Consider the following 11,816-nt stretch of genomic DNA (forward strand, 5'->3'; position numbering starts at 1 on the left):
ATCGCAGGGACTATTTATGTCAAACTGCGAAAGTATGACGATTCGTGTGGTAACGAACATTCCAGAACTTGATCATAAGTTAAATATGCCCTAAATATCCTTTACATAGCTTAGAAATAGGCTTTGAGGTGTTTTGTGCGCTAAAATAAACTTTATTGATCAATAGGGACTAAAAGCGTCAAAAAGTGCATAAGTTTGCATTTTCGCGCGTATCTTACATTCTGAATATATTCGAACATCCAAAAATTTTGTAATTATTAAAATATTATGTTTTAGTGATTGGCATGATAAAATTCCATTCGTCGCGTGATTTGGATCGTTTTTCGCGTCTGTTCGTGTTTTGTCATAATTAACCGAATAACGTGATCGTACGACCAAACGAACCAACATCCGACATATTTTTGAGCATGTCTCATGTCCCCTATACTTAGGAATCATTGTAGAGCCTTGAAAATGCCTTAACGGGCCTTAAATGGGTCAAAATGAGGCTTATATGCATGCAGGGACCAAAACTGCAATTAATGAAACTGTTTTGCTGAACTGGGATCTCAGGCGGCCCGCGTAAGCTTCCCCTGACTCTTACGCGGCCCGCGTAAAAGTGTCAGACCTGCAAAAACCATTTCCCAGCTGGTTACAGCCTGTTCCAGCTGTTTGTGAGTGTTGCAAATGGTTTTCTAAGCAATCTATGGGCCATTTTAAGTGCCCATGGTATTCCAAAACCATGGGTGCACATGTACGGTTGAGATGGAATCACGTTTTACGAGGAACGATCTTAACGTTGTGCTAAAACTATAAATACCCTTACCCCTCATTTGAATTCTGCACATTTGATCTGATTTGGCTCTCTAAGTTGAAGTATTCACTTCATACCTGAGAGTAATCGGATCAAAACTTCCGTTCTTGGACCCGTTGTAAGTATTCTTTCGTTCTTTTACGTTTTTAGCTTAAAAGTCAAACTTTGTTTGACTTTCTGCATTGACCAGTTTATGGTCAACACGAAGTTCGTTTGAACTTCATAACGTGAGTGTAATCACGATGGTTATAGTCACTTGTGACTATACCTACTGATTACCACGTTATCTAGGCTTAGTGACGAGTCGTAGTTTCGGCCAAAATGCGTATTCTTACGTATTTTTAACCAAACTACTTTTAGGTATCAAAACCGTTTGTTTTGATACCAAACCAGTTTTCTAACCTCGTTAAACCTGTTTTAACATGTTTAACTCGTCACTTTTAGATTTGTGCTTATATAGGGTCGTAAGGTAAGTGATCTAATCAATCGCTTATACTTTCGAACCCGACCCGTTTGGTCGATCATTAGGATCCGACCAAACATGTTTAGTGACCATAGATATATAGGGAATAACCTTCCGAGATAATACCTTATGGTCACTTTGTTTAAGTAGTTGTATGATAGGTAGCATATATGCTTTAGGAAAATTACCAAAATGCCCTTTTTACGCCAAAATTCATTTTAAGCATATGTAACATAACTTTTGATATCTAAACTGATTAGGTAACATTATTAGACATGTTAAGGCATATAATACTTATCATAGGACTAGTTAGGCGTTTCGAACGCGTTTTACGCGAACGCCGCGTTAAAGTAGCGTAAGCTACCTAAACGGGTCGTAATGGGTGATAAGCACTTAGGTTAGGTTTCATTTTAGTATGTAGGCTTTCTTAAACCATATCATATGAGTTTCCACACTCATTTGGTTTACGAAACCTCATTCTATCCGATCTTCCGATTTAGGTCCGGTTTATTTACTTAGTTACCTATATTAGGTGTCGTTTGATTTACGAGATCCCTCTAGCTTGCTTGGTAGTTGTTCAAGACTTCTAAGCACTCTCAAGTGAGTACATAGTCCCCTCTTTTACTGTTTTAAATGTTTTGGGGTGAAGCATGTGTACCTATTTGTTATGTTCATGATTTCAAAGTATAATTGATTATACATATTAGTACTTATCTTTTGACAAACTGAATGATTATTTATGGTTTAAACACTGATTTTTCTAAGATTATAAAATTAATTGTTGAATTGTACTTATTTTATGTTCACCAGACCGATTGGTAATATGATATAGCGCTATAGGATTTGACACCCCATTCCTGTTGTCATGGAATGTCAGAAACCGATATTTTATCCAAATAGGGATTGCCTTTGTGGTATTCCTATAGTCTTAAAGGTGTATTTTGATGCACTAGGTCTGAATGAATTCCAAATCACATTATTTTTGGTATATTTAGTTATACTCCCAAAAGTATAGTTTGATATGCTCTCATATGTGATATTGTACAAGCCAACATATATTTTGTTAATAACCAAAACATAGTTTAATATGTTATTCATAAAACCAAAGCACATTTTGATATGTTAGTTATAAACCAAAACATAGTTTAATATGTCATTCATAAAACCAAAGCATAGTTTGATATGTTAGTTATAAAACAAAACATAGTTTAATATGTTATTCATAAACTAAAGCATAGTTTGATATGTTAGTTATAAACCAAAACATAGTTTAATATGTTATTCATAAAACCTAAAAATATTTTGATATGTTATTGATGTGCTGAAAAGGGATCAAATAAAACTAACTAAATTACCCTAATTCTAGACTCTCTAAGCTTTAAATTTATAAAACTAAGACTCGACCTAAACCCTAAAACACACAACCTGCAAGTGAACCGATCGATGTAGTAAAGCTAAAGTAAGTCCGAGTATCGAACCCACGAGACTCTACTGATTACGCTACGACTCTATCTAGACTTCGACTGACACGACATACTAAATTGTTTATTAATTTGGGGGGGGGGGGGTTTCTAAAAAAAATCCTAAAATTGTAATTAAAATTAAACTAAATTAACTAGACGAACGGACAGACAACGCACGAACTCTCACGAAAACCGAACTCAAAGATGATGAAGGAACTACCTAGACAGGAATCCTGATTGCTTTTAGTGTTGATTATAAATGGAAGTTGTCTGCTATGGAACCGGGATCTTGGGATTCTCACCCTTCGGGAAATCAAAGGACCCCTAATCCTTCTCAAGAGCGCGCTAAGATCCCCTAAAGGTTGTTAATTTACCGGTTATTAGACTCCTTTACAAGACATCTAATTGGGTTTATAAAAGTATCCTACGAGGCTCACTCCCTTACGAGACCTAAACCTAGGATAGGTTTGTTTTCTCAGTTAGACTTGCTAGACAGCAGCCAAAAGGTTAACTTCCTAAGAAGGACCCACCTTACGGTTTAATCACTTAGACCTAGCAATAATCTCGCACCTTACAGCTAATGATGACTAGTAGAACACTTGATTTTATAAAATTACCAATTATTACTTCTAAGGTTTATCGGCCGATTTAACCCTAAAGATTCTAGATTTATTACGTGATATAGACAGTCACCAAAACCTAAAACCTAGCACGATTCTATTATGTGATAAAGACCGTCACCAAGATTCATGCGAAGCAACAATTAATCATTAAACAATATCAAGCATGCAACCACATCTAACTGATAGAACAAACCGTTTACAATTTATAAACAATCCATAGCTTCCATAAATCCAAAAATAATCAAACTTAAGCAATCATTCAACCATGTCTAGGTAGCAACGGAAATTTAGCCAATAATCATGTCGAAAAACATAGTATTAATCATGGTAAAAACAGAATTCATCATCAAATAACAAGAAACAAACGAAAACGAAAGAAACAAGGTTATAAAACCCGTGAACTCCAATCCCGAATGCTTCTGTGCTTCAATAATGATTCCCATCAGTTCCGTGCCTTCAAACGTCTTCAATCAGCCTCTATGATCGTCCAGAGATGTCTAAACTTCGTAATTGCGGTGTTGTCCTCCGCTGTTATCAATGATGATCATTATATAACCATAAAACCCTAATTTGCTTGCTGATCACGATTCTGTGCCGACATAGAGCCTTCTCGCGGCCCGCTTCATATAACTTGAAAGGTTAACGCGGGCCGCCTTAGGGCTAAATCATCAGAAATCGTTCACTAATGGCTCGCGGCCCGCTTCGTGGTTTCCCTTAAGTTCAGGCGGGCCGCCTGAACTTAAATATCTTCAATTCTGCTTGTTAAGTTCATGCGGGGCGCCTGGAAATGTTTCAAAGCCCAAGCGGGCCGCCTGGAAGCTCCAGGAATGTATTTTTCGCTCCGTTTCAGCTCCCGACTCCTCGGTTTCCGTGCCAAACTTTCTCCTGCCCAGATTTTACCTCGTATCTGTTCCTTTTGCTGCAAAAAAACCTGGAAAACACGAAACAATCAAAAGTATATACATCCTACCTAAAACCGACACTAAAACTAACGAATTAACGACTAAAACTGACGCGAATACCGATGAATTTTGCAATACATCAAATATCCCCACACTTATCTTTTTTTCGTCCTCGAAAAAGAATAATGCAAACGGAATCATAGTCAGGATAGTCGATCGGGACAAAAGCTTAAGTTATTTTATTAAATCGATACTCGTGTTAGCCGCGATTACAAGTATAATGATCCTCTTAAACCCAACCCGGTTTCAAGCCCTTATCATGCAATTTAGGTTCAAGTTCGGTCAATCCACCTAGGGTCTCACGCTAAGAATTGCAAGTCCACCTACTCCCCCCTCAAGCTTATAGGACAAAAGGAACCACCACTGGGTTATTTCCTAACCGCCTTATACCAAGATCAAGAGAGTTTAAAATCAAATCTATTCTTCTCATTTTTTTTTTCATTTTTTTTCTTTTTTTTTCACATTTACGAGCGTAGACGTTGCTTTCCCTAATCCCAGAGGTATTCCGGCTGTAGAGTCGCTATCCCCAACCACAGATTACATAGGCCTCGGTACTTTTTATTTATTTTGCAAGGTCGATTTCACACATTCTAGCGGTATTCCGGCTGTAGAGTCGCTATCCCCAACCACAGATTACATAGAATGGCTACTTTCATTTAGTTTCTAGCTCGCTTATTTATTTATTTATTTTTTTCCTTTTTCCAACGAGATAATGACCAAAAACTCTAACAATCTTAGCTTATAACGGCATCCCTTATACTATTATTGGCGGTTTCAATTTCCCCACTTTCCCTAGATGAGAACCCACTAGTAGACCGACAATTAGGTATAATTAATATCAAAGGAACCCGAAACCGAATCAAGCCTACCCGCGCATCCCAAACTAGACACAAGCACGATTATTTTATCTCATATTATTATTATTTGAACCCGATCAAAAACCCGACTTTTCTATCATTTTCCGTTTTTATTTTGCAAACTTCTTATTTCAAAAGACATTTTTCTATTTTTTTTAAATTTTTTTTTTTGTTTTTTTTTGTCGAACAAGACTCACTAACTACAAGTTCCCATCCCCACACTTGAATGTTGCATTGTCCCTAATGCAAGGATGTAAACCCGACTCCTAAAACCTAAAAGCAAAAATAAATAAATAACTATACAAGTATACATGTGGAACGACTTAGCTGAATCATATGTGAGACTGTCAGTATGCCAGTCGATACCACACATGCCCTCCAATCCAAAACGCGCTCAGCAAACTGTACTAACTCGGACACGCGAACGGAAGCGGCATCAAAATCAACCTATCACTCAAACATACCAACCCAAAATAATACATACCATCAAAGTATCATCAAACAAGTATCAACCAACCCAAAACCCGACCAACCAATATATCATATCAATACAGACCGAGATATAAGGATCAAAAACAGCATAAAATAAAACAAAAGATATAAACACCACGAACACCGCTGCACATCCTCATATATCTCCTGCCTAACCCTGCTCTCCACCAGCAGGCTCCTCCTGACCACCAGCTGGACTCTCCTGCTGTGGCTGCCTCGATGATGGTGGCTGTATGTGGAAATGATCATAAATAGCCTGAAACCCCTCATGCATCTCCTGCCTAACCTGCTCCACTCTGTCATATAAACCCTCCAATGTTAGCGGCACTGGCCGCGGCTTCCTGACAGGGCGCTCACGTACTGGCAACTGATGCCTCTGTAATGGCGGCCGAATACGCTGGGGAACGGCACCCTGCATCGCCTCTGTGGCGGCTGACTCTGGTGGAGGTGGCACCTGCTGCCCCTCAGTCACTGCCTCCCACGCTGGTGGCGTCGCCACTGTCACTATCCTCGCCAACCGTAAACTCTTTAGTTCCATGAGTGATGGAACTGGTCCTACACGCATCTGATCAGGCGGAAAATCAGCAAAAACACCTAAATTGGCCGCTAACATCGTGATGTACGGCCCGCCATACAACCTCGCATTCTTACCCCCCTTCTTTGGCCTCGCTAACGACCACGCCAAGATACTCGCCAGATTCGCTGGCCTCCCCTCAACCATACACATCAGGCAGGACAAGCTATGCTGGTTTACTTTGTCCCCCTCGTACCTACCAATCAAGGTCGCCGCTAGTATTTTGTGTACAAACCTATAAAGCGGATCCCTAATGTCAGATGCTACCATATTGCCTGAATATGGTGTGGTAGCAATACTCGCCCAAAACCTCTGCAAGTCTCCTGTCAACACACACGCCTCTTTCTCCTCCTTCGCTACATACCTCAACAAACTCCTAAATTCATCCTACTCCACCTCCTGACATGAAAAAAATCCAGTCGCCTCAGCGAACTGTGGCAGTGTCATATTGAATATCCTCCTGCCTAGCGAAAACGAAACTACATCAGCCTCATCGAAACCCCCTGGATATCTGTAATAGAACGTGGAGTGAAACTCCAGGGTAAGCTGATAATACTGTGGCGCATCACACTCCACCGCCATCCTAAACTTAGAACCCAGCAGCTGCTCCAACCTCTCCACCTGTCCTAACTGCCTCACTAAACCCCAGTCGATCCTCCGAAACTCTAACAAACTCAACTTCTTAATCGGATCATACTTCAAATATTCCGGTGACCCAAACGTAAACCGTAACAATGGACTATCCCCACACTTATTTGTCTGACCATGGGGCGTCCCGTTGTCCCTATATATGATTTCCCTAAGTACCGGAACACCCGGCTGCTCCTGTGCAGCCGGCTGGGCTCGCGTATTGCGCCTCTTGCGCTTTACCCCCGAAGACGACCCTTCACCTGACATTCCTGTTCACAACAAATCAACAAATATGCAAAACAGGTGAACAATTAATAAACACAAGCTATTTTTTTGTATTTTTGAATTTTTTGATTTTTTTGGAATTTTTCTGTTTTTTTATTTTTTTATTTTTTATTATTTATTTATTTTTTTTATAAAATAATAAAATAATATAATAATGTACAGTCGGACGACGGCCGTATAGCATTTCGTTCGCGGCCGTCGTTCGATATAAGTGCTTATCACATAAACAACTCGAAAATAGGCCAACCTCGCCCGAATGGAGATTGAGTACGAGCGACGCGGCCTAAAATCGAGCGATGCAATAGTACGCGCAAACATGACACTAACAAGACGCAACAATGACTCGATACGCACAAGACCCACTAAACAAACCTAGACGACGCAAAAAAACTAAACACTACGACTCGAAAAACGACACTAAACATCTTTACCCCCTCCCGGCACCTTGCTCGCCCTCGAGCAATCCCAAGTGCCAAAATACCAAGCTAAATCCGAAGCGTGGAAGCAATGGAAACGGCGTGCACGGATTTGGTGAAAAATTCGTTCGTTTTGTTAAAAAAAAATGCACAACCGCTTCCCCACACTTGAATTTTACGACGCCCAAAACAATCTCTTGTCCGCGTCAAATGTAACCCGAACAAATGCCCAAAAATTTAAGATCCGAGCAAAATCTCCCCCCTTTATTTCTGTTATCATCCCTGTCGCACGCCTCTCAAATCAATCAACAATAAATCAAACCAACCCGGGCCCGTCCGCACCCTCGCAACTATTTGAAAACAAAACTGCCACGTTATAACGACTCGACATATGATACTTTGAAACACATAGCAGCGTAATTTTAACACTAAGCTACGGAATCGACAAACACAACTAGACTGAACTGGAACTGACGACTCGACACAAGCTAACAAACTGACAAACTGACTCAAACTCGACTCGATACAAACTGACAAACGGACTCGACTCGACTCAAACTAAACAAAGAAGTAAGCAGAAAACATACCTTGCACGCGACCGAACTCGAACAGAAAAAGACAAAGGCGGTGTTGGTTTGGTCCTGTGATGATGGCGGTAACCGGAGGTGGTGGTGATTGTGCAGTGACCGTGAAAGGGGTAGCTGATGGTGAGAATAGTGAATGGTAGTGGTGTTTTGCGGTGGAAGGTTAAGATGGGGGGTATGATCGGAGAAGGTGAGTGAAATGGTGGGTATGGCGGTGGTGTTCGGTGGGTAATGGTGATGGGGTTGGTGGAGTTAATCGCCGGAGATGGCTGCGGTTGATGTATAATCGCCGGTCGGTGAAGGTGGATGAAATGGGTGTTAGAATCGCCGGAGAAGGAAAGGTTTTGAGGTTAGGGTTTGACTGATCTCGATTTGGGGGAAATGGTGATGTTACCGACTTACCGACTTCACGCGGCCCGCATGAGGTACAATGATGATATGAAGCGGGCCGCGAGCCATAATTTTTCCTCAAAATTCTGAACTGCTAAGCGGCCCGCGTGAAAGTGTGAGTTAAGTTAGAGCGGGCCGCGAGCCATCACTGTCTCAAAAACCTTTTTGGGCCCAAACGGCCCGCCTTAACTAAAGAGGAATGGGTAAGCGGGCCGCCTGGGCAACTTATTACAGCAAAAATTGGTTCACAGTGCAGCAGTTTGCAGCAGAATTAATGTGTTTATAATCCCCAATTTGCCCCTGCCCCTTATTTCTTCGTTTTTAGCGTTAACGTACCTGTGAGGCTGTTCGGTAGTCGACTTCGGCCGTGCGAGAGAGGATGTACCTGCAAAACACTTTGACAAAACACAAAACGGACGCAAATACAATATAACGACACATGACGCAAAAACACCTAAACTAGTGACACGACACGGACAACGACTCAATATACAAACTCTACACTTGAGTTTTCACCCAAGAACCTACGCGGTGGTATCCGGAAGATCTTCGAGAGGAGTTTCCTCCTTCTCGACGTCGTCGATGGGCCCTCCTAAATAATGCTTCAACCGGTGACCGTTCACTTTCCACGACTCGTCACTCTCCTTATTGTAAAGCTCGATCGCACCATGCGGAAACACCTCCTTCACAACATACGGTCCCGTCCACTTCGACTTCAACTTCCCGGGAAACAATTTAAACCTCGAATTGTAAAGGAGCACCCTATCACCAACCTTGAACTCCTTCAACCCCTTGAGCTTCCGATCATGCCGCCTTCGTCTTCTCCTTAATACTCCATGAACGTTCGTATGCCGCATCCCTAAGGGCTTCCAACTCATGAATTTGGAAGTATCTTCTCCTAGCGGCCTCGGTCAAATCTAAATTCACCGTTTTGAGTGCCCAAAGAGCCCGATGCTCTAACTCGACCGGTAAATGGCACGCTTTCCCATAAACTATCATAAACGGTGTCGTACCTAGCGGCGTTTTGTAGGCGGTGCGGAATGCCCATAACGCATCATCTAACTTGTCGGACCAATCCTTCCGACTCTTCCCGACCGTTTTCTCTAAAATCCTCTTCACTCCTCGATTCGCGTTCTCCACTTGACCGCTCGTCTGTGGATGATACGCGGTAGAAAAACGGTGCGTGACTCCATACCGTTCCAACGCCTTCTCCATCACCGCGTTACAAAAATGCGTACCGCGATCACTAATAAGTGCTTTAGGAGTACCGAATCGCGTGAACAACTTCTTCAAAAACCTCACCACCACTCGTGCATCGTTCGTGGGCAAAGCTTGAGCTTCCACCCACTTCGAAACGTAGTCAATCGCAACGAGGATGTACCTATTCCCACTCGAAGGAGGGAAAGGTCCCATGAAATCAATGCCCCACACATCAAAAACTTCCAACACCTGAATGGGGTTCTGGGGCATCTCATTCCTGAATGAGATATTGCCTGTACGCTGGCAGGCATCACAGGCCCTAACGAAATCCTGAGCATCCTCGAACACCGTAGGCCAAAAGAAACCGCAGTCGAAGACTTTTTGCGCGGTCGTATGTGCTCCGTGGTGACCTCCTGTCAAACCCTCGTGCACGTGCCTCAGGATCCCGACACCTTCTTCCCTACTAACACACCTCCTAAGTACACGGTCGCCTCCAATCCTAAAAAGGTAAGGGTCATCCCATATGTACTTCCTAGCGTCCCTCATCAGCTTCCGCTTCTGCTGCGCACTCAAACTCTCCATCACAAACCCGTCGACCAAATAATTCGCGATATCGCTATACCACGGGAGATCCACGGCTCCTGCCGTGACAGCATCAATAGACTCGTGAGGGAATCTATCTCCTATCGCCTTGTCACACCCCAACCGATGGCGGAAACATCGGGATGAGACGAAGTGTGTAGATTGCTCAAAACGTCATAACACTATGTGACAATAATTAATTTAAATTCAAATTTCATTTCAAAACTAAATGTCATACATAATTCAAAAGGAAATAACAACTTTGTTTCATAACATAACATAACAAACAAAATGATAGATTAATCTAGGTGTGTATCTAGTCCACCCTAAACTTGTTTCATGAATCATCCATACTTCAATAATCAACCTGCAACATGTATTAAAATAGAGTTTCAATGCAAAAGCAAAGAGCGAGTATACAAGTTTGTTTACATAACATAATAGAATAAATACTCATATCCAACATGAACATAACAAAATAGTTTCAACGTGCTAGTTTACGTAGTCCAAGTGATAGCCCAAGTTTCCCAATGCGTTTAAAGTACCTAACCCAAAGTTTAACGGGAGGTTGATATGTCTCCTCCTAACAATACCCCAAAGACTAACGGGGAGGTGCATTACTCCTATAGCGCTACTATTGTTAAGGCGGAACTACACACAAGAATTAAACGTTCACATAGCACAAAATAGTCTCAAGATTCACAAGTTTCATGTTTCATGTTTAAATGGATAGAATAAGTTTCAAATAAGTTTCAAGTGTCATGTGCGTTTAATATAGAATACATGTTGCACCCAAAGTGTTAAAAGTAAAAATGGGTTCGAGTATACTCACGGTATACAAGTGGTGACTTGAAGTTCCGAGAGCAAGTTTGTAGATGAATTAGTTCGGAGCACCTTGTCCTTCTACACAAGGAAAACACAGGTGTGTGAGTTTGGGGAAAACGGAAGATTATAGATTTGGAGTCTAAAATGTATGGAAAATAACATAAGTGAAAATAATCATCTTGTACGCATAACTCTTGTTCTTGACACTATTAAAACTCAAAAGAGTTAGTATGATTTCATGGATTCAAAGATCCATTAGAGTCGTAACAAGGGCATGGTCATAGATGATGTAACATATTCTTGACAAGTAACTATTAAGTTATCATCAAGTTTAGTTACTTAGGTATACATATGGAATAATTTAGATAATAAAAAGATTACAAAGTCTTATGGTTCAAGCATGAGGTAGGAGATTAATGTCTCCATTTAGGGACCTCTTTGTGTCATAGAATTCATACATGAGGTAGGAAGAACAAGCTTCCATTTAGGTACCTCTATTGTTCACCACTTCACTTGTTGTTATAAACAACAAGGACGGTCATGAACTTACAAGTAATAATGTAATAACAACAACTAATCTATGGAAAAACATCAAGTAGTGAGTGGATTTCTATGAAGGATAGCCCAAGCTAGTCCAACCATCACACATTCATCAAGCTTCATGCTTGAACACTACT

General features: G+C 41.2%; 1 protein-coding gene across 1 annotated transcript; it reads right to left on the reverse strand.

Annotated features, from left to right (window-relative positions):
* Positions 1 to 9,056: 9,056 nt before the first annotated feature.
* On the reverse strand, positions 9,057 to 9,747 carry LOC110919882. Its single transcript, XM_022164131.1, has 2 exons — positions 9,343 to 9,747; positions 9,057 to 9,245 (listed from the first exon to the last, which is right to left on the reverse strand). The coding sequence occupies exons 1-2, from the start codon at positions 9,745 to 9,747 to the stop codon at positions 9,057 to 9,059; spliced, it is 594 nt and encodes a 197-aa protein (XP_022019823.1).
* Between the last annotated feature and the right edge of the window lie 2,069 nt (positions 9,748 to 11,816).

The sequence above is a fragment of the Helianthus annuus genome, chromosome 16, assembly GCF_002127325.2.
Source record: "Helianthus annuus cultivar XRQ/B chromosome 16, HanXRQr2.0-SUNRISE, whole genome shotgun sequence".
NCBI classification, from domain to species: Eukaryota; Viridiplantae; Streptophyta; class Magnoliopsida; order Asterales; family Asteraceae; genus Helianthus; species Helianthus annuus.